The 23,303-nt window shown below is 43.1% G+C and overlaps 2 protein-coding genes and 1 non-coding gene across 4 annotated transcripts in view; all 3 read right to left on the bottom strand.

The window, feature by feature from the left end:
• Positions 1–6,494, bottom strand: part of LOC105895748 (utrophin-like) — a 32,982-nt gene extending 26,488 nt beyond the window's left edge. Inside the window, exon 1 of the mRNA XM_031580940.2 lies at positions 5,805–6,494. Coding sequence (XP_031436800.1) covers positions 5,805–5,948 — 144 coding nt within the window. The 5' untranslated portion in view covers positions 5,949–6,494. The remainder of the gene's footprint in view (positions 1–5,804) is intronic.
• A 1,846-nt stretch (positions 6,495–8,340) lies between these two features.
• trnal-uaa lies at positions 8,341–8,423 on the bottom strand. Its single transcript has one exon. It is a non-coding gene; the product is annotated as a tRNA-Leu (tRNA).
• A 664-nt stretch (positions 8,424–9,087) lies between these two features.
• On the bottom strand, positions 9,088–11,747 carry stx11a (syntaxin 11a). 2 transcript variants are annotated; one of them, XM_012822416.2, is made up of 2 exons: positions 11,641–11,747; positions 9,088–10,436 (listed from the first exon to the last, which is right to left on the bottom strand). In XM_012822416.2, the coding sequence occupies exon 2, from the start codon at positions 10,429–10,431 to the stop codon at positions 9,556–9,558; it is 876 nt and encodes a 291-aa protein (XP_012677870.2). In that variant the 5' UTR covers positions 10,432–10,436; positions 11,641–11,747; the 3' UTR covers positions 9,088–9,555. The 2 variants fall into 2 exon arrangements, with proteins under 2 accessions (XP_012677870.2, XP_031436701.1); XM_031580841.1 differs by having other exon boundaries at positions 11,600–11,688.
• Positions 11,748–23,303: the final 11,556 nt, after the last annotated feature.

Here is a 23,303-nt window from a genome sequence, read left to right as displayed (position 1 = left end):
TGAGACTCAGTGTTGAATGTCAGACTGATCTAAAAGGCGCCAAAAGTCCTGATCAGGTTTTTTCCTTTTATGGCATCATGGCTTCTGCCCAGTGTCAACACTCTCATATGTGCAAGATCGGTGCTTTTGGATTTAATGTCTCCAAGCACACTCTACTCCACTCGATCACATTACGACTCTGTGATTTACGACCAGACAATTAGACTGATCCAGCCACTAAAAATGTCTTCTGGCTGTGCATGTCATGAGTTCGTCTTGGATCATTTTTTCGCTTTGACTCACTTTGTCTCACTCTGTCTCACTCTGTCCACCCTCTCTATCTCCCTCATCATGGACAGTGTGCTGTATGACCAGAGCGGTTGATTTACATCCTTGGAGTAGTCTGTGTAAATGACTGGACTCTCCAGGGGAGAGAGTGCAGAGTGAAATGCCTTGCTGCAAAGCTCCGCCAGAGAGGATAAAACAAAGACTCAGAGGATTTATATTCCCAAGTCCATTAGGCTGCCAATACAATCTCCCCGTCATCTCCCCCCTCCCTCCCCTCACCAAACAATGCAATTCCACTTAGATGTTTGGAAACATTCTCTCTCTCACACACACGCACACACACACGCACACACACACACACACACACACACACACACACACACACAGACACGCACACACACACACACGCACACACACACACACACACACACACACACACACAATAATGCAACAACTAGTGCTGCAACTAGCATTACATCATATATATATAAATATGTGTATATATTATACATATATATATATGTGTGTGTGTGTGTGTGTGTGTGTGTGTGTGTGTTTAACTTTTAGAACTGTGTAACTGAGACAGACACCCAGAGAGAGAGAGAGAGACATCGTGAGAGAGAGGACCAGACTCATTCACATCTGATCATTTTATTTATTCATGTTTACTCATCCTAGAATCCCAATTAAGACCTGCTGTTCAGCCCCTCCTTAAGAGCAAAAGCACAATGAGGCATTAATCAATCAGGACGTTGCACAATAGTGTACAGTGTATGTTATGTTATTATTAGACCAAATATTTTCAAAGACTCTCTTAGATAGGAACTTGCCCAAATAGGATCCTGATATGAGCCCTTTCATTCCCAGAAAGCCCTTCCATAATCTAAGGCATTACTACACATTTAAACAACATGCTTTTATGTCTAGACTGGGTAGGAAATTGTTTGGGCAAAGAGAACATAGCTAATACAAAACTTAATTTATAAATTTGCCAAGAACTAATACAATTGTTACCCTGCCTGCTGCTTATACAAAATAAGTCGTATTTTAATGAAAGTTCAGTCTCAGCTTTCATCAGTCCATTATTTTAGTCATGAGCTTATTATACATGGCTATATATATGTCTGTGTTTTCACTGCAACCAAGTCTGAGTCTTTGCTTCTGTAACGGCCTCCTTAGGGTAGATATATAGTATTGTGTAACTCCATCTGGAGAGTCTTTTGATATTCTGAGTTTTTCCTCAGCATTCGCCACCTATTTTCTGTGACTTGTAATTACATAAGACTGATGACGCAGGCCTTGGCCTCAGCTGCTGCCCCATGTGAGTGGTCTACCTGTGCCTCGCTTTCCTGGAAACTCTTTCCTTATCTCTGGCAGTCGTGTCTGACAGCCTCCTCCAGAAGGCTGGACATCAGAGTCGTCTGCTGGTCCCCGTTTATCTAAGCAGCCCATAACGGACATTTAAATGCTGCATTGTGCTGCCTTTAGGCCAAAATGTAATGAGTCAATTACAAGAAAGATCAACATTATGAAATGAAATCTGACACAGTTTGAAGCGCTCTCTCGCCCAGAAGAGCTAAATGTCAGAGAGAAATCACAAGCCGCCATTTGCCAGGACTGCACCGGCTTGATTGTTTTTTAATGTCCTGTGTAATTTGTTTCTTATCGCAGAGGTGTCTTGTGGTGTCCAAATAGGAAGCTCAGAGCTGATATTGAGCTCTTTGATGTCTCTGCTAAAGACCTGTGTCCACTGCCACCTGCTGCGCTCTGATTCATTTCCACCACACATTTTTTTTCCCTAAATGTTCATTTAATACCCTTTTCTCGTACGAAACCCATCAAATACTTTGACAGAGTTTGAAATGAACTAGACAAGGAAATAAAGTTTCAACTTCACACTGGTCAACTCAGTGCTGATTTCATTGAACCCAAATGTCTCAGAGGGCCTTAGCTTTCTTAACACTGGATGAACACAAAGATTGCAACAAGGTACCATACTGTCGTAATAGATGACAGTTGTACGTCTGTGACATTGTGATTTCGTGCTGTGAACTTCCTGGGCTATCACTTGTCCTGATTCTCTTGATAACCCTTTAAATGATGGGATTAATGAGGAATAGAAACACCCATCTGTCACTTGTAAAGCATGCAACATAATGAAAGAAAATGGTTTCAAGCTCTATCTAGAGGCAAACTCACCAAAGCCTATATCTCTTCTCAGATTAGCAAGACCACAGTCAGGAAATGACGCAGAAACGAGGCCGTGACCATATTCAGGATATGACACTTGATAAAAACGGTGTGATTGTCATCTGTACGCACGCCCTGCACTGCGGCCCTCTCACAGGGTGATTAATAAAGACTTCTTCTGGAGCTACAGAGACTGGCGGCTTCACAACATAACTGTCGGGGCAGATTTACACTCATGCTCTTGATTAAAGTTAACAGCCGGGGCCCATTCCTTTTGTTCTAGTCCAAGCCACCCTCCCCGACCTCTGTCACTCCCTGTGTCTTTCTTTCTTCGCGTTCACTCTTTTTTTTCTCTCTCTTTTTTATCTTGTCCTTTCTGGCTCTCACTTCTTTTTCTCCCTCTCTCTTTGTTGCACTTTGCATCTCCCGGTCCCATCCTTCCTCTCTCTTTAAATCTCTCTCTTTCTCTTTTCCCTGTTTTCTCTCTCTCTCTCTATCTCACACACACACACACACACACACACACACACAAACACACACACACACACACTCCGTGCAAGGTACAGTATAAATTAAGCAATTGTCAGTTGTTGTGATGTGGCTGGGCTGAAGCAGGGTTCTCAGGGCCAGATGGGCTCACGTCTGCAGTGCCTCCGCTCCTCTCCGCTCCTCTCTCTCCCATCGCTCTGTTTGTTGAGCACCTGTGTGCCAGGCCATTCTCACTCCCTCGCCAGACATTTAGCAGTGGTGCGAGCCGAGCCCACTGACTAACATACACGAGGCATGCCAATTCCACGAGGTAATAGCATCGTCGGAGTGAAACGGGCCCTCTGTGTTTGTTTATCATTAGTCCTTCATCTCGGTCCGAGCCTGGAGCCAAAGAGCATTTATTTCAGGGCAAGCAATCCCACTACAGAAACCAGGAGCCTGTCTGACTATTATATTCCCCTTGAGATGCATTACTCTATTTTTAGCCAGACTTCATATTAGCTGGCAGTAGCGACACCATTCTCTATTTTTCTCCCGTACTGTATCAGTTTCTGGGAGTCAGGAGGGCTGGTCAGGCTTTATGAAATAGCCAATCCCATTCATGTTTAATTTATAACAAGCATCTGCATGTATTACTTTCTTTTCCCCTTTGACAGCCCATTATCACAAAGTCCCTCCTGGCTCGTGTCACTTTGCCCTGGCGCAAGCAAAAATAATTCAAATGCAATTTAGATATATTTGAATAACATTCCAGCAGAGAGGAAAGTGAGCTCTGTGATGCTTGTTACTTAAGAGGATTACTGCTTTACCCATAACTTTGCGAATGGGTTCATTTTAGGAATACACTTGATATCAGAAATTTAAGTTGGGCCAATTTAATGAAGACCCCATGCATGAGAGGTCGGGGGGAGGGGGGTATGTCTGGAATACGGCCTTCTCGGCAATGAAAACATTACATTCCTGATTACCGACGATATGGCTATGCTGTGCCCACTGAAGGATATTTGCACCAGCTTAAGTGGACATTTGCATATAACTGTTTACACCCTCACCACTAGCTGTCCAGAAGTGAGAACAACCAAAGAGAGTCCAAAACACTTAGAGTAGCTCTGTGCTCAGCTGAACGCTTGGTCGAGAGCCTTGGAGCCCATTAAAACAGACATTAGCAGACATCAGCCAAACTCCACTTAGCGAAGAACTTTGCAATGGCAATCAGAAATCATCCCAGAGTAATTTTGAACCTGCGACCCGTACAATGCACTGCCATAGGATCACAACCTTGTTTCTAATCAATCAACTCCGATCTGTTTGTATAGTTTAGGGGGCTTTGTGTCAACATAGCACCTCACAAGGGACCCAGAGGGGTTCGTCCACTCAGCAAATCATCCCATTAAGACAGCAACCAGAGCAGCAGTTCACCAATTAACACTGCACGATACGGCCCAACACCTCAACATATGTGATTTATAAGTGACACGTCTTAACCGACGAGGGCTCTCGTATTAATGAAGCAGTGCTGATGACTGCTGCGCTCCTGTGCTGTCATGCGGAGCTCTAAGTTAGCGCTCATTACGGTGGCAGCAGGAGAGATGCTACTGGAAATAAATTATGGTTTGTGCCTCGCACCCGCTGCCTGCTCCTGTTTGGCAAAGCTCAGTGTAAACAACTTTAGTTTTAACCTTTGAATGGTGCTTGGCAGGACTTTTTTTTTTCAGATTAATAATGAGCGAACGGGGAGGTCTGAACTGTTCTTAAGTTTTGTGCCACTCCCCAGGAACTAGCCAGACAGCATCACCAAATAGTCTGTGCAGGAGTAGGGAAAATGCTTTTACATAAGATAGCTTCTTCACAACTCTGTGTTGTCTACTTTTGCCAACATTTTTGGGGGTTCTGCTACGTTGTGGTAAGATTTCATGAACTGTGCCCTTCACACTGTAAGTTATAGCAGGAGCCCAGGGTAACTTGATGACCTTACAGCAAGCGTGGCTGAGCGATGTACCCCAGCCAAAAGTGAAATGACAAAACTTTGCTGACTATCTACTCTGTGAAATCCCGAGTTTGAGAGATGAAGTGTTCATGCAGGGCGTGAGCATGACCGCAAAAAGATGTTTTATAAAATGAGGCATTGATGTCACTGGCAGGAGTCCAAGGCCACTCTTGAGCCATTACTCACACACATTAGGAGCATAACTGTCACCAACCCAGACAGACACCGCGAGAGGGTCTGTGAACTCTCCCATCTCACGCTCATTCATTCTCTGCATGTCTTGCCTAAGAGTGTCTAAGAAGCGGACTTGCCTGCCCACAGATTTGGAGGTGTGTGTGTGTGAGAGGTGTCTGTGTGTGCCGGTGAATGTTGGCAATGGGAGCAAGCACACAAAAGTATGTATGCGTGTGCATTTCTTTTTCCTTTCCGCACGCAGACCTGAATGTTGGGAAGACCTGAGGCTTGGGAAGCTTGGATATACAGACAAGGTAGAGCAGCACTCAGCAGAGTCCCCACTGAACTTTGATGCGTTCCGTCATAGATCTGTTCATCACAGACCCAAGCTACCCATCATCAGCTACCTTAAGAACTACCTTAGAGCTTTGGGTGCATTTTACCATAGACCTGATAAACACAACACCCCCACAGAGCACACTAAATAAGCCTGCCTGCACAGAAGTGTATTTGAAGGGAATTTAATCAACACCATATTACAAACATTACAGGTAAAACTGCCATGTTGTTGTAATGAAGTATTGAACGGACACTACAACCACATAGAACTCCGAACAGCAAATTTCCCTTTGTTTGCTTCCTGTCCACCCACCACTTTAGTCTGCGGTTGTGCTGGTGTGAATTCTATGGCACTCACCTTGCACAGTCTCTGGTAACGTGGAGAGGTGACGGCCATGATCTGGAGCTGGTGCAGGAAAAGCATCACCTTCTGTAGGGAGGTCCGTACCAGGGCCATGATGCGACCTCCGCTGGTTCTCTCCAGACTCCGCAGAATCCTCATGCTGGGAGTCGGGGGGCTGCAGCCGGAGTCAAAGTCCCGTCAGACAGGTTACGAGATCCCGGAACCACAGAACTACACCACCACCTCAACTCCTAAACCCTCGCCACCGCCCACAACAATCCAGACTTCTGAAGCACTTAAGAGGATCTCTGTCTGGGGTTCAAGGTCACTATTAAAAAAGTTAAAAGTGGATGGAACATCATACCAGAGCTGGATCTGTGTGCACAAGCTGTGAAAAGGCAGTCTGGCTCTCCTGGTCCTGCTCAGTGGTTGGTTGAAGAGAAAAGACTTGTCCAGAGACCAGGGACAAACAAACCAGCAGGGATCTCAAAAAAGGCTGTTCAAGATAAGAAAAGTGAAGGTGAGACAGAGGAGAAGAGAAAGAGAGACAGCAGGAGAGAGGGAAGGAGACACGGACACGCCGCTTCAGCAATGCCACTGCCCCTTTGCCCGACCGACCGACTCCTTCTGCCTCCGACACTCGGAGAGGAGATGTGAATGAACGAGGGAGGGACGGGAAAAGAGAGGAGGGGAGGAGGGAGCAGAAGGGCCGGGAGTGAGAGAAGCACACAAAGGGAAGAGAGAGGGAGGAGGATGAGGAGTGAGGGGAAAGCGGCGGAAAAGGGAGAGTGGACCGAGTGGAGGAAGAAGAAAGAGAGGGAGGGGAGATGTGTGCGTGGGGTGGGATGGGGGCAAGTGAGGCACTGTCCCCTCCCCACCTGTAAAGTCATTTGTGTGTTTTTAAATCAGAGGGGGACATACCTTACGACCAGGGTAAATGTGCCTGACAGATTTCATTAGTTTGATTCAATAGTTACCAGCGGCATTTAAATCAAGGTGAGGGCCCTTGGCCCCACGGTTTGGGACCAGATGAGGACTAAGCTGCTTACTCATTTCTGCTGAACCTAAATAACCTCCAGCTCTCCACTCTTTCTTTGCAAACAGGCTTGAATCAGCCACCCATTTTCTTTTCATTTCCACTGCATTCCTTCTCTTTCTTTCTCTTTTTCTCTCCCCCTTTCTCTCTCTGTGTTTCTCGTTTGTGTTTCATTTTTCATTTGAATCCCTCGCCTGCCACTCTCGTGGAGGAAGTGAACCAAGCGATTGTACACCCTGACATGTTTAGTTCCTGCGGCAATGCTGCTTTCTCATCTCTCCACATCTCTCTCCTGTTTTCGCTTCATTTCTCCCTGGCTCTCTCCTCCTCCATCTTTCACGCCAGCTCACTAGACAAATTGAGCTCTCTGAGCCTCTCCACCCCCAGTCCTCTACCACTCGTCACAGTTGGACTGGCCCCAGGGCCAGAAAGGAGACCGGGGCGCAGACATATCTGTTTTCCAATGGTGCACAAAACTACTTGAAACAACATGCTATGAATAAAAAAAAATCATGTAAAATCATGTAAAATTACACATGCAAACATTATTTTATTTTAAAAGAACCCTCATATAAAGCATGATAATTTGATTGTACTGTTAGGATCTTTTTTTTTATTTAAAAATGTCCCGAGTTGGTTATTAAACTACTGTTTCTGATTTCATGTTAAGAATGAAAAGAATATTTTCTTTTTAAATGTTCCTGGTGGATGGACTAGTGCACCCTTTTTAGGCTTTGATTAAAAAAACTTTAGACAAGAAGCTGTTAATGTGCTGACCAAAGGAAGTGCAAACAGATAAACTTAAAGATATGCTAACCCTTACCTCAGTGTAGGCCTTTTTACATTTTATTATCAGTTCTTTATGTATGACCACAGTTTTCTCACACAAGATGATTGGTGAGTCGCTTACAATTTTTTGTTGATTTTCCTTCAAAGGTTTTGTCCTTTAATATAGGCTTTCCTTTTCCATGTCAACAAATTCATCTAGTCTTTGGGGAATGCTTGTCTGTAAAGTGTGACTGTTTTAGAGCAAGTAAAATCCCTTTGAAAATTCAGTGCAATTAAACACACTCTCGCCAGGTTTTGTCACTGCCATCCACCGAATATCCACTGTTCATGCTTTGACAAAAATACTCAATCTCATTTGTCGAACAGGAAAACTACTCGAAGTAGCCTCGATCCTACTACGCATTCACTCTATCAATAGGTTACTTTGTAAGCTTCCAGGGTTCAGTGTAATACAATGCTGACACCTGGTGGTGGCTGACTATCGAAAGCTGCCACAGATTGACAATAGCTTTTGGTTCTTTCTGCCGATTCAAACAGGCTGAGAGAACGTAGTTGTTTACTTCAAGTTCTTTAACAGTGGTGTGGCGTGGCATGACACGGTATTACTACACGACTATTACTCGCACTGAATAAGTACCTAACAGTAAAGTTCAGTAAAGCTGTATCGCTAATGATAATGTAGCAATGAGTAGCAGTAGTAGCTCAACCTTCTCTTAAAATCCAGGCTACCAGAAGTGGGGTTCGAACCCACGCGGACAATTGTCCATTGGATCTTAAGTCCAACGCCTTAACCACTCGGCCATCCTGGTCGACAGAGAAGAACAGAGCCTTGAACACATAGAGAAGAACAGAGCGTTGAACAGATAGAGAAGATCAGAGCCTTGAACAGACAGCGAAGAACAGACCCTTGATGGCCGTGACGACATAATGTAACCAATAACTATTACACGCAGAAATATAAAGCGTGACCGCATGGAGCGATATCACGGAGTGTGGGCAATGTGCAGTTAACATTTCTCGGTCACCATGGACTACTTTCACATCTGTCACCCTAAACATGTGGGCCAGGCGAAACAAGAAGTGTGGATAAACTTCTCGGAAACAGGGTTGCAACCGGTATCATGTGTCACTGCGCTGACCTCCAAAGACCGTCGTTAAATTTAGTGACATTGCACCACATTGTGTAAAAAACGTTCTCGTCTGTAAGGACACGTAGGCTCTGTCTAGATTATAGATAAATGGATTGGAAGATTAAATATAAGATATTTTACTGGCATGTTTGAAGTGGACTTTGAAAATAAACATCCTTATTTAAATTATTACCAAAGGACATCGCACTACATGAAGTTTGAACGAAGTGAAATGTGGTCCGTAAGAAGGTTATGCAAGTTTCCTGCAACATTTCTCAAGAAGACAGTTTCAGCTACAACATATGGAGACATCAGGTTGAGAACACAAGCAGCTGACTCAAAATTTAAGGGTTTAAGTACTTATTTTATGTGAAATGCTGTAAATCATCAATAAAACGTATGGCCTACAGAAATGTGTACACATTCAATTTAAAGGCACTCAGGTGTAGGACATGCAAACCAACAGAACAACATGCAAAATGTGAGCCCTGGTTACACGTTTTTACAGCTTCACATACAAACAGACTTAATGACACTGACTTAATGATCATTTGCACAGCAGTCCCTGTGTTTTCCACACACAGCCTACACTGCTGACAGTGGTTCATGACACATTGGGGTGGAGTGTGCTCAAATGTCTTGTGCTCCACTGTCACCGTCTCTCTGTTTTTCTCGCCAACAGCGAGAAGTCATTCATTTACACTGTCAAATCTATTACAGCAGATACCTTGCAGGGTCTGTAGGAAGAGCAGTTCTAACCTTGTCTGCAGAGTGGTAGCTGTATGAGAGAGAAGTGGTCTGAGTCTGAGTGCTACTTATTGCAGCAGGGGAAACAGCAGCAGAAAAAACGTCTGCAAGGGTTTGCTTTTTTGTACCTCACAGCTTTCTTGATGTGGACTGTTGCCTTGGCCACATAGTCCTGTGTGGTGGCCATGTTGGACTCAATGTTGTTCAGTTTGCTGCCCTGCTCCTCCACTAACAGGGCCAGTTGGAGAAAGAGCTCATGGATGTCCCGGATGCGCCCCTCGAGATCCAGGAGTTCCTTCTGGCGGGTCTCGATCTCACTGAGGGCGGAGCGTGCTGCGCGGCCGTCTGCCACCAGGTTCTCCGAGAAGGCGTTCCACTTCCCTGACTCGATCATCTCCTCGATCTGCTCGCCGGTCACCTCCTGGCCCACGATCTCAGCCTGCCTCTGGATGCGCTTCATGCAGTTGTCCCGCTGCCCCATCTCCGCCTCGTTGTACTCGGACATGACCGTGTGGAAGGCCACGGTGAGGGAGACGCACTGGGCGCGCACCATGCGTGCCAGGGACGAGTGGACACCATACTCCTGGTCCAGGCGCTGGCACCGAGTCTCCATCTGCTGCAGACGGGTGTACAGGGCCTGACCCCTGGCCTTGATGTCACGGGCGATGGAGTTGGAGTCGCGCTTGATGCTGCTAAAGCGCCTCATGGAGGTGAGGTAGCGTGTGCTCTGCTTCCCCAACTGCTTGACTTCTATGCGTAGCTGGGCGATCTCCTTGTGCATGGCCTGCACCTCCCTGAAGGTCTCCTCCATTTCCTCCTCTCCTTCAAACACCACCACGTCCTGCTCCGTACCCTCGATCCCAGTCTCCTCAGCCACACCAGGGGCCTCACCCTGCGTGAGCCTGGAGGCTGACTGCAGATCACTCAGTCGATCCCGCATCTTGTCTGCGGTGGAGCAAGGAGAGAGTCAGTGTTAGGGATCATGACAACAATGGCAACCTGGAAATTCTTGCCAACACAACAGCAGAAACCAACATTAACATGAGTGTTTTTTTCTTTACCAATTCACCAATGCTCAGCTTATGCTGAATGATCCTCTTCTGTTTTTGCTGGTCTACCATGGGCAGACATGAGTGTACTGAACACACTCACATTATCTTGATTTGTGCTGGTATCTGCCCAGTGTTTTCCATGTTCAAATTACAACAGGGGAGATGCATCAAACACCAAGAGAAGCTTCTTGCTGACACTGGTCTGTGCTAGATTTTTCAACAGGGATGCTAGCCTTGATGATTATAGTGTAAGAAGAATAAGTACTTTGCCATAAAGAAGGTCTTCATTGCCCTCTCTAAAATGACAAATGTGACGTAGAAGTGGATGTAAACTAAAACTACATTATTATACAGCCCTGTCACACCATACCCATGTTTTTGGCAGCATGAGAATGTAGTTCTGAGACTAGAGATACATAACTATGGCCTACTAAGACTGTGGTGGTACTCATTTGGGAAATGGTTTTAATGTCAGGCAGAAGCTCTCTACAATTTCCTAATCTGACAATGCAGCGGAGAACATCTGATGTTGCCACAGTGATGTTTCATTTCCACGGTGACACATCACCAAAAACACCCCGGGGGCTGGGGACTTTCCCTGGCTTTCTGTCAATAAAAACCCCTAAGGCTAGATATCTACGCTTCAACGAAAGTCCAAGCCTATTCATAAGGTCGAAAACTGAGTAGTAGCCTAGAATGGAACAATAACTGACATACAAACACAGGGCCTCAAGATCTGCCAGATCGTTTTTTTAATCAAACTTGAACTCTGTAATATAGTCTGTATGTCATAAAAACATAGTAATGACATACTTGATAAGTTATTTGTCATGAAAGGCAAGTTACGAATGAGGAAATATAAGATACATTGTAGTTGTGAAGAGAAGGCATTAATCAGATGCTGTCCTTGTAAAAACTGGTATTCGTTATGAAGCGTAGCCTACCAGATAAAGTACTCTCAGCAATGATTTTCATTTTTAACAATGTTACTTCTACATCATATGCCAGAGGCCATGTGGAGTTTAGAAATAGTGTACATAACATACAATAACTTACATCGAGAAGGTCGTTTTAGTAGATGTCAGTAAGACACGTACCTTATTTCATGCTCAGTCGATTAACTTGCGGCTGTTACAGTACATGAAAAATGTATCATTTCCCCTTTGCTTTGCACTCCTTTTGTAAGGTGCAGGAAATACGACAGAACAAGTGTCAAGTGGGAGTGTCAACTGTTGTGATCCCCCCACGTACGACTGCATCTCACGGAGTGCTATAGACAAGACTGACATCTTAGTTTCAATAATCACATGGTGCAGTGACTATATATATATATATCAGCAAATATAACTAACCAAGTGCAATTCCGTTATCCGTTAATGTCACCTGTAGTTATAATCTGCGTTGCGAATGTGTCAGTAAATACGCTACTGTCGCTACTAAACCGGGCAACGAGAAATGTATGCATTTGGATTCCACAAATTGGCTGTTTATGGCTGTAGGCAGAACGTCTGATTCAAACAACTTGCTAATGTAAGCTACATCCAGGTGGCCATGAACGAATGTCACGTTGATTCTTATCATTAGAAATAGGCTATAAACGTATAGGCCATACAATATATGGGGACTGCCTTTGTGGAATCAAACAAAAACATTAGCCTACTGTTTACTATGCCCTTTTTTAGGAATAAATCTAACCCTACTGTCACAAGATTTTCTGTGGATAACTCCTTCTTCTGTATTTCAAGTTTGACACAAGAATGTATTAGATGAGGAAGGAAACCCACAGTGTTTGAATAGGTTCACTGCAAATAGGGAAGTGGCTATACCAAAAAGTACACATTTACACCATCTCTGAGGTTTTGTTTGGAGAGACCACTCTCATTCTGCTGCATGAAAGCCTACTTTGTCCAAGATGTAGGAACTTACATCTAAGAAATATAATGATTCATGTAGTTTTCAACCACAATAACATCAAGTGGGTCTTGGTCATGGATGCTTCATTTCCCTGTGGTCACAGATAAAAATGATTAGCCACTGGGTTGATTTGCAAATGTTGTACATGCAAGCTGAGCAGCACAATTACTTGAATGTATTCACTTAGTAGGGGTTATCCCTGTAGCAATGCATCCATGTAAGTGGATCACTAGACCTGGATGATAGAAGAATACTGTGATTAAAATGAAATCAAACGCTGATGTTGATTGGAAATACAGTGTGACTTGGATGCCTCCACTCTCAATGACAATGTGGAAAATCACCCTGATAGTATGGTTCATACAAGAGGACAGTTATTCCTGTTATAACCAATTCAGAGAAACTGGGGAGGGGGTCTGAGGCTTAAAGATGTGTAAGGCTACTGACAGGCTCTTCAATATGGGAGCCACTGGATACATGATCTATGTACAGTAGTATCTGTTCATCTGTTCTTCCTTCACCCATTGATGGCTGAATTTAGCCCAAAGGGGGAAAAAAACGCTAAAGATGTCAACTTCTTAGAAGTAACATAAGAGACCGAGGGGATTTTTAGGTTATGCCAGCCACAATTATTTGCAGCATAAATACACTCAGGAATTTGAACAAGATGAGACATTAAATACAAATGATTCACTCTTGCATGACAGTTAAAGACACAGAAAAAAACGTAACACCCGCTCCACAAGAGGGCAATAGTGTTTGCAAAACTCCCAGACAGATTGTTTGTGAATGAAAAATCGGTTTTGAGCATTAAGTGTACACATTCGGAGGTTTTGTAATAGTCACAGTGTGTGATTGTTAGTTACATAGACGGGGTCTACTGTAGATAAAACTGATTTCTGGGTAATTCAATTTGAATGTCCTGATAATAGGAACCATCGTTATGAGAGAGATGGCTGCAGACCAAACTGTAGGCTTAAATATTTAATCTCCTTATATGGGTCTGAATGACCATGGACATCAGCTGATCTTTCCTGCGGCTTGTGAGGAATATTGTCTTGATAGACACAAGCTGTTCAGAGATTATTGCCTTCAATCAAGACTCGACATCTTAACTTCACCCAGTCCACCTTTGAAAAATGATATAGAATATACTTGCATATACTTTAGTATACACTGTGTCACAACATGTTCATATCAGTGAGCGATCACATGGAGAAAGGAATGGCATTCTAAAGGTCATGCTGCACTCTAATCCAAATCTGATCAGATCTAGGAGGTCAGATGAGACTTATTTTGACCAGAGTATGTCCTGCAAGAGGGGCATCAGTACCCAGGTTACCTTTTGTTCTTGTATCCTTTAACCATCCTGGCCCTTTACAATTGAGCGGGGCTATGGTTTGTTGTGTGTTTGCATGTTTGTGAATATAAAAACACATACATGCTAAACATTATAAACAATGTATCTTGCATTGCATGTTCTACTTTAAATCACCACAGACATAGCAGGTTGAGATAAACAGAACTAAAATGTAAAAAGTGCAATGGTGTAGGTTCCTTCCTTGACTGGTCCTCTTACAAGAACCCTTCAGTTTGTAGTTTGTACTTTGACAACTTTGTAGGGACAAGGATTCTTAGAAGAATCTGTAAGTGTTTTGGTAGAGGGATAAGGGCACACAAAGGTGTATAACATAACTATTTTTTTTGTAAAACACCTGCCTCTTAACACACTCTGCATGAGATGATCTGTTGCAGTTCTCAGTCAGGGACATAACAGCCCATGAACATGTTCTCATTGTGACTAAACTAATTCTACACTGATGCAGAGGAACTAGGAACTTCAAAGGAACTCACTTCAAGGGCTTGGGCTTCCCTGACCAGCACAATCCTGCTGTTGCTCCATGGCACCAATTCCTAAGCTCGTAGAGAAAAGCTACATATTAATATTCAAGGGTTGTTATTGAGAAATCATCGCCTGATGTTAATCATGGCTTCCTCAAGTAGCGTATAGTGATAACAATACAGGATGAACCTTAGAGCAAAAGTATGAACTATCTGGGGGGGGAGGGGTAAGAATAAAGACATCAGAATAAAGACTTAAACTTAGACGTCAAGAGGATGAGTAGCTCCGAGCCTCAGCATCCACTTGATGTTATTTAACTTCTATACACACAATACAATATTTGGGGAGAATACAAGGTCCAGATGACCCGGCCCTACTGTCCATACGCTGGTCCTCTCCAGCGGCAACCTCATGCACACAGGGCAGGCCAGTTACTGAATTACTGAAATTACGTTTGGATGTTTCCATCCCTAATGACAGCACACTGTTGCTCCTGTGAGAGAGCGCAGACCTTGTGACAGAGTCTGGGCATGTTCCCTCCCCAATGCCCCCACAGGCACCAGAGGGGAACATCTCAGTGGGGCTTATTTCATTACCAGAAATTGATCACAAAAATAACATTCTTATCAAAGGATAATACACCCTTTCTTGGAAAACCTAAATTCTGATTTCATTACATTTATATTTAGCTTATTTGTGTTATCAAGACCAATTATATGATAGTAAGGATTATAACCATTTGATAAAGATACTGACAGTGTCCACCACAGACTGTTTGTCACCCAAATCTTCAGGAGACACAGAATGCAAATGTTTGTTTTGTAAGTTAAGTAATGACAATTGTATTGCAATTTGGGTACAACTTAAGTTGTTTAGGGGTTAAATATAGGCCACCTAGCGTATATTAATCTTACAGAAACCAAGCCAAATGTGATTATGATTTTGCAACCCACTGTGTTTTTGTGAATAATGAACTAGATCCCATGCAGTAGGAAGCAGTTAAGGGGTATTAGCTATTAAATGGTGTAGTTGTGTAGATATATGTATCCTAGCCTCACCACTGGCTTGTAACCCTAAGACAAGGACCTTTGACTCCCTACTGTAATGCAGTAGAAGTCCAATACCTGAGCAGATTCATGTGGAACTGAGGCAAAGTATTGTGGCTTTGGTTGTTAATGATTTACATATGAATGGATTGTAGACACAATGTGTATATACCACAAGTGAGTTCATTGAATTATAGTGGCAAGTTCCTATCAGGTGTTGTACATATGAGCATAAACATAAGTACTGTTTTTTTTCTTTTCAGCTGTATTTGCCTCTGTCATCTGCATTCACCCATACTTTAGTGACAATCTCTCCCAGTGCTGACAACCTTTTGGTTTCACCTCCGGTCCTCCACAGGATTCGTAGGTCAGAGGGGGGAGCACAGTCCTTTGGAGGAACCTTTCGGCTGCAGTGTTGCCCCCTGCAAGCAAGGCATTGTGGGGCCAATGCTGTGATGTCAGTTGCCTTGTTTGCCCTTTCATGGTTTCATGTCGCTGCTAACTTCATCCAAAGATTTAATTCTCTCAATTCAGTGTCCATTTGATAACAAGGGACCATGGCATGCGGTTATGTAATATGGTCAAACTGATTAGTAAAGCACTGGTTGGGAAAGTCCTTCCTGTACCGTTTACCTCAAGAGTAAGAAGCAAACCGCTGACTATACACCTGCATGTTATCTGATTGGTCACAGTTAAGTGGAACACAAACACAGAACAAATGTCTTGTTCTAATTAGTAAGTATTGACAAAGTACATACCATACCCACAAACACACACACACACACTCATTCATAAACACACACATTTGAGCACAGCTTCAACACGGGCGCATCTGCACGTGTATGTGAGCGTGCCCGACCTGTGGCCCAGCAGGAGCTTTTAAGAAATGTAATGTCTGAAGAAAACATCAGCTGTTTTGGGTTAGCCAGGCTGTGAGATGTGACTCAAATTAACTGATCCCATTAGCGGAGGTCGCGGATCTGCACAGCAACACCAGTGTCCATGTTATTTCATTAGGCTTCATGTGTGTCATGTGTTCGCAGGATAGCTCAGGTCTCCTCAGCCACTTGTTGTTTCACCTCCTTAAAATAAATAAAAAAACATATTTATGTTAATATCAGTATTTAATGGATGCTGTAGTCTTAATGGTTGCATGTGGTGTTCTTTAGAAATATGAAGACAGGAATTGTGAGTGGTGGCAAAAGGACAAGTGTTACTGTGTTTGTTTCTCCTAAATGAATAGCTTCAAGGAAACTTAACTCTATTCTGTCTCTAGAGTTGACCTCAGGTGGTCTCCCACGCCCAAAAATAGGCTGCTGCAGAGATAATCACTGTATCACTTTTGTCTCATCTTGTTTTCTCCGATCTTACTATAGTTTCAGGACACAGGTTGCAGGGTGTCAGAGAGAATGTTTCGACTGAAAATGGGGCTGGTTTTTAAGTCGCAAAGTCCTCCCCTAGGAATTATTCATTTGTGTACACAGGTTTGCAGAACATGGATTATTTGTAGGTGTCCAGGACTGCACGTGATGACGATCCTCGTTAAAAGGGGCCACAGAAAGGTCTAAACGTGTCCCCAAGCTCCGCACTGTCCCCGCTTGACTCTCTGGTAAAGGGTTCTAAGTGTAATACGTTCCCATTCATTTGATAAGGTGTCAAGATGCAAGTCATTGGTTTGCAGACCCTTTGGCCTACTGGAGAGCCAGGCTACTGAATTACTCAGAAGGTTGAAAGGTCAGCACATGACCTGAATAAAAATACTTTCGTACAGTAAGAATATACTTCTGACTGTCTTCATTAGTATATCTAATATCTTGATGTTCTCGCTCTTTGCCTGCCTTTATGAACATTTATGGAAAAATGTAGGTATAAGAAAACTGAATAATATTATTTGCTTTTATATTTGAACATGACTTATTAATGTTATTAATGACTTATTATTGTAGTGTCATTGAAAACAAAAATACACAAACACATCAATATAGTCGTGAGGAATGGAGCCATAGTTTGTTCTTTTTCTGTAGTAAATTTGACCATTCATTTTTCGGTAGTAAATTTGACCAAATAGTTTGGACTTCAAGGTTATGTTTTTAACAAACATCTATTCTAAATCTTTCCTAAATCTGCCTCCATGTTTAGGATAATGCCATAAATGCCATTCTCCCACCACACCATGTCTAAACACAGATCCGGATCCTTTAAGGAAACATCTGCCTAACTAATAACAAAAGGTTAAGGGCTCCTGTATGCTGGACCATGCTGGGTGGTGGGTATAGTAATTAATAGCATATGAAAGTAGTGAAGCAAGCATACATAAGGATAGGAGATGAAGGCATGGGGGATTCAAGGATGGATTTGAATAGAGATTAGGGTTCATTAAAGTGAAGGGATTCAGTTCAATGAAGGTAGCACAGTGACGAGTTGAAGAGGAAGTGGGACTCTTTCACAATAAATCCCTACATGAATGATTCGCTTGTGCTTCTGGCCCTCTCTGCTGTCTAGAGTCCATCCGAAGAATGCAAGCAGTTAAAAGCCGAATCTGTATTAGTTGAATTGAGACTTGTATAAAAGTCAGATCTTATCTGTCACTTTCTGTGGTCCATGTGAGGGGATTTGAGTTTGTAGAGATTGCAGAGATCTTCCTGACAAAGGGAGGAGTCTCTCTCAACAACCATCCTTAAGGATGCTGGTATTAAACCTGTAAGGGAACATTGCCAACCCTGTCACTGGGAGGAAGTTGATGATGTCTCTGGAGGTGATTCCTCGGTTTTTATTAGAGGTTTCATTTAAAAGAACTCTAAACTCCATTGTTCCTAGTACTACGCTTGTATAACAGTAGTTTTTGCATCTGAAATGTCTGGTATTGTATTTAATGGAGCCTTGGGTCATGCTCTTTGTGAGTGAGGGATGAATATGTTGTCCACCGATGAACATTGAATTATGGGAGTCATGTCTGGGGAGCTGGCAGGATGAGTGGGGATGTTTCAGGCCCCTGTGAGCAGAGGTTGTTTACCGATCTCGTGATCCTCAGTTCACATGGCTGCTTTTAATCTCTAAATTGCATTACGATGAAGACTGTTTCTCTCCAGAGTAACATTTGACCAGTCAGTTGATTTTAATTCCCTCTATCCTCTTTAATATCCTCATCTTATCCTCTTACATTTCAACTGTTTGTTTTCACTTCAGAATCCTGTTTTCTTTTTGTGTCTGGATGGCAGTTCTTGTCAGTGTTGGTCTTTGCTAGTCAAAAAGAATCAGCGAGTAAACACAGTGTTTCTTCCCCAAATCACTCTAGACTTCTCACACGCTCATGACATACTTCCCATTACATAACAGGTTACCATTTTCACAAGACTGGTTAAAGTCTTTCCTCTTAACAGTAAGCTTTTCATACATGACACAGGTAAATCTGTGTATGTTCACTGCATTAAGCTTAAGTTGTTTCAAGTTTTGCTGACTGATTTAGTCAAATCAAGGGCGTAGGTTTGGTCTCAGCATTGGTAGGCAGCCCCCGAAGCAACGAAAATAGTATAAATAATAATACGAATGAGTTTGCAAATATATTGTGCACAATATTTTTTTGTAACAGGCAATTACAAATTAACAGGCAGCAAGGTGTGCAAAAGCTGTTTCACAGGCAAGGCAGGGGCAGTGGATGACTTGGGAAGGAGTGGAGAAGAGGAAGATCTCCTGGCAGGAGCTGTGGGAGATGGAGGCATTTAAAGCTAGCTTCACCATCAGCGCCGCTTATGATGTACTGCCGTCTCCCAAGAATCTTAGCCAGTGGTACGGAGAAGACCCGACATGCTCCCTCTGCCCGACTCCAGCTACACTAAAGCACATCCTGGTGGGCTGCAAGACCGGCCTCACTCAAGGCCGGTACACCTGGCGGCACAACCATGTGCTACAGTGTCTTGCGGCAGTGCTGGAGAGTCGACGGATGAACGTCAATACCCTTCCTCCACCATCTCGTAGGCCGGCAACAACATTTGTCCGGGAGGGCGGGGGCCAAGCCACTCTCCACCTCAAGACCAGAAACTGGACAGCTAGGCGGGGCACGGGACTGGAAGATGCTGGCAGACCTAGGCCAGAAGCTCCGATTTCCAGCAGAAATAGCAACAACAAATCTGCGACCAGACCTTGTGCTTTGGTCGGCCTCACTCAAGCAGGTCTATATCGTCAAGCTCACGGTGCCCTGGGAGAGTGCCGTGGAGGGGGCCTACGAGCGCAAGAAGCTAAGGTATGCGGACCTTGCAGCAGACGCACAACAACGAGGCTGGAAAGCTAAGGTCTGCCCAGTTGAAGTAGGCTGCAGAGGATTTGTAGCCACCTCAACATCCAGGCTTCTTCGAGAGATGGGAGTGTGGGGGAAGGCCCACAGGCAGGCAGTCAAAGACCTTTCCAGGGTTGCTGAAAAGGGAAGTCAGTGGCTGTGGATAAAGAGAAAGGACTCCGCCTGGGCTGTCGGATGAGTGATGGCATCTAGGGAGTGAGCCTGGGACGCCGGATCTCACTGCTGAACCCTCTGGAGGTGTCGTGGGTCAATCAGCGAAACATCGAAAAATGAGGGCGCCCACTTGATAACCCATAGGATGTCATCAATCATTCGACCAACCCACAGAGTCTCGAGTATGCAGAAAGGGATATTAACACCTTGTCCTACATAACAGATTTGTAACAGGCAATTCAAATTATCAAAATATTGGTGGGGACATGGACCTTATGTAAACCTATGCCCTTGAGTCAAATGTTGGAAAATGTTGGACACAATTAGAATACCATGAGCTGAATGCAGCATCAGTGTGATGCTTCTACTTGCCTTGACATAGGCAGGTTTTGAGACATCAGCGACAGACAATACATATTGTAGCATCATTCAACATTTTCCCAAGTATGGAGACAGCAAAGGCTAGAGATTTCGAAACTTGGATGATTTGAGGTTTATTGCCTATTAAAGTACAACCAACAACAAGAAACGGGCAGTGGGAGGAGTCTTTCTAATACAAAAACAACAAACTCTTGAACACTACGAATAAACACTACAATAAATAAATAGTAAAATAAATAAATATACTCGCTCAATGTTTAACATGTATCATTCTCAGGTTACTCTTCTCAGCTCTAACAATAATAAAAAAACACCTTGGAATTCACCACCATGACCCCATGCCCTATCAAGTATATTATTCATAAAGTTATTCAGCTAAGTGGTGAAAGGTTACCATAATCACCTCAGTCATTGCAATTGAGGCCTTTCCTTTTTTAATTTGGTGGATAGAGCAGGCAGGTAGGCAGCCCTTAGGCAACCAGGAATGACTACTCATTGGCATTTAGTCTTTACACCTCCCAGTTGAGAGAATTAGGACTGTCTACTCAAAGGATTAGTGATCCCTTCCACAAAACTAAACTTGTTCTGGGGAACTTATTTTAATGAGAATGTGTTAAGCCTTTAGGTGCGCCAATCCACTGATTCAAGGAGAATTATTGGTGGTACGTGTTAAGATTTTTGAGGATTTTCTACCCTTATTTCTGAATCTGATCGTAATTGACCCAAATAAATGTTCCTGTGGAAAAAAAAGTTCTTTATTGAGAGTCCATCCAGCTCTGTGCTGCATTTGTGTGTACAGATTATGGTTTTAAGAGGAACAGTATTTCAGCTAACTGATAACTTGGGTCCCTATGTGCATTAGTCAGTCAGTTAAAATTATGATAACCCAAAAAGCCACATTACAAACTAACAACATCATCAATATTTATAACAATAATGATAATTATTATTAAATAATTCATAATTCGCAAACATAAATATATTGAAAAGTAATTATTATTTCTATATTCCATAAAATATAACTCAACACAACACATAATGGGCAATATATATCTCAGAGACGGTTCTTCCTTTGCAACATATATGCATGAAAATGTAGATAGAGTCCACAAAGTTCTCTTAAAGGCAAAGGTGATGGTGCAATAAGGTTGTTGGTGTCTCTAACCTAGACCATTATTATAGTCGTGCTGGCGTACCAGGACACTGACTCTTTGAGCTCATTATGACAGGCATTTACGTCCACACCATGACTGTCAGAAAACGCTGAACCAATTCTTGTGTGGTAAATCTTTTGGCTGTGAAGTCCAAATTTCTATCACAAGGAGTTCCATTCATCTGAAGCTGTCCTGTCATTTACACCAATCAGCACAGAATGTGGAGCAGAGAGTGCATGTCAAATAAATACCAGTGTACATTTTAGGCCACATAATGCTTCTCTTTGTGAAAAAGGGAGAAAATAACATTGCTGGAAGCAGTAAAATTATGAAACAGAATTTCATAAAGATTCCACTATTTTTAAAGAGCCTAGTTTTGACTCAAAAACATGTGCATCCATCTGGATCCTTGAGTGAGCCAAAACTGCCTCGCTTTTGCTCAAAACATTGTAGAGAAATGGGCAAACATGGAGGACTATCCAAACAACACATTTTTGAGGGATGGAAGCTAGTCACCTGACAGTATTTACATAAACCTCAGCACACCTTGATCAACCCAATGGACATGTCACTGTTGATAAAAACATTTTCAATGAATTTCAACACTAATTTTCTCTCATGAACTCACTGTTTGACTAAAGCAACCAAGGACTAGTGAATGGCAAGCACCTACTCTGGTTTTGTTATGCCCAATATCACTGTGTATATACTGCCTCTGGTTCACAATTACTAACGGAACGGTTGTAGACTAATGCTTTTTTTGACTTACGTAAAGATTTTGAGCTAGCAATGTTAGCTAGCTAGCCTGCTTTATCAAGTATTGATGGAGTTAGCAAGGGAAGCAAGGAGATATGGAGAAATGTGGTTCTTGTAATGGTCTGGACCATTATTAACTCGCAGCAAAAGAGCCAACTCCTTCAATAGTTGATATAGTCAGCTAGCTATGGGATGACAAGCCTGAGGAGAACAAACAGGAAATGTAATGTGGAGGTGAACACTGAGCAGGCAGAAGAAAACTTGAAGTGAAGGTAAATAAAAGGATATATAACATTTTAAAATTTTGATTAAGAAGGGGCATGTGAATGACATCACAAGCTCAAGCTTTACAACGACTGCCTGAGACACTTGATGTCCCTGGTACAACATAATAAATGTTGCCTCAGGAACAACTTTAACCCCTGAGTGACTCACATACGCGCGCACACACGCACACACACACACACACACACACACACACACACACACACACACACATACACACACAAACACACACACACACAAACACACACACACACAAACACACACACACACCAGGTGCCTTTGAGTGATGCTATCTGTCTGACTTACTAAACAGGAAGTGAAGTTTAAGGGTCAATGATGTGAGGAGTTCAATCTAAGAACATAGTTCCAATGGCCCTGCCTTAACTTGGGGCAGAACAAGCTGTAGGCTACATATCGTGTCACTATCAGGATGTACTGATACCTTTAAACTTTGTTATCTTCTCTGATGTCCGTCAATTTACAGTACGAGGCATACTTCAGCCAATTTGGTGTGGTCTCTGCGGAGACAGAAGCCCCGTGTAATGACCAGCAAGTCATGAGTACGCAGTTACTGTAATAAGACGAGCTTCTCACAAGCTACAGTAGTATATCTGAAAGCTCACTAAGGTATATTGCTTTTTTGACAGTCAGTGAAGATGATCAAACACATGGGTCTCCTGTATATATAGTTGTATATCATATCACAAAATATATGCTCGTCACAGGCCCTTGTACTGTCATGTCCTTGTGAAATGTACAGGCTTGTCTTTCAAGATAGCCTTTGCAGTCTAACATGCCTGAGGTCGTTTCAGGAGCTCACACCAAAATTTGACCAGTATTAGACTTCCTGTTAACCAGCATATGGAAGAAATTTGTGCCACCAACACTGCACTTGCTTTTAGGCACACCCTGTGTTTAATAATTTATGGTTGTT

The sequence above is a fragment of the Clupea harengus genome, chromosome 14 (genome assembly GCF_900700415.2).
Source record: "Clupea harengus chromosome 14, Ch_v2.0.2, whole genome shotgun sequence".
Lineage (NCBI taxonomy): Eukaryota > Metazoa > Chordata > Actinopteri > Clupeiformes > Clupeidae > Clupea > Clupea harengus.
The sequence above is the reverse complement of the archived record's forward strand: the minus strand, read 5'-3'. Positions and strand labels throughout refer to the sequence as shown.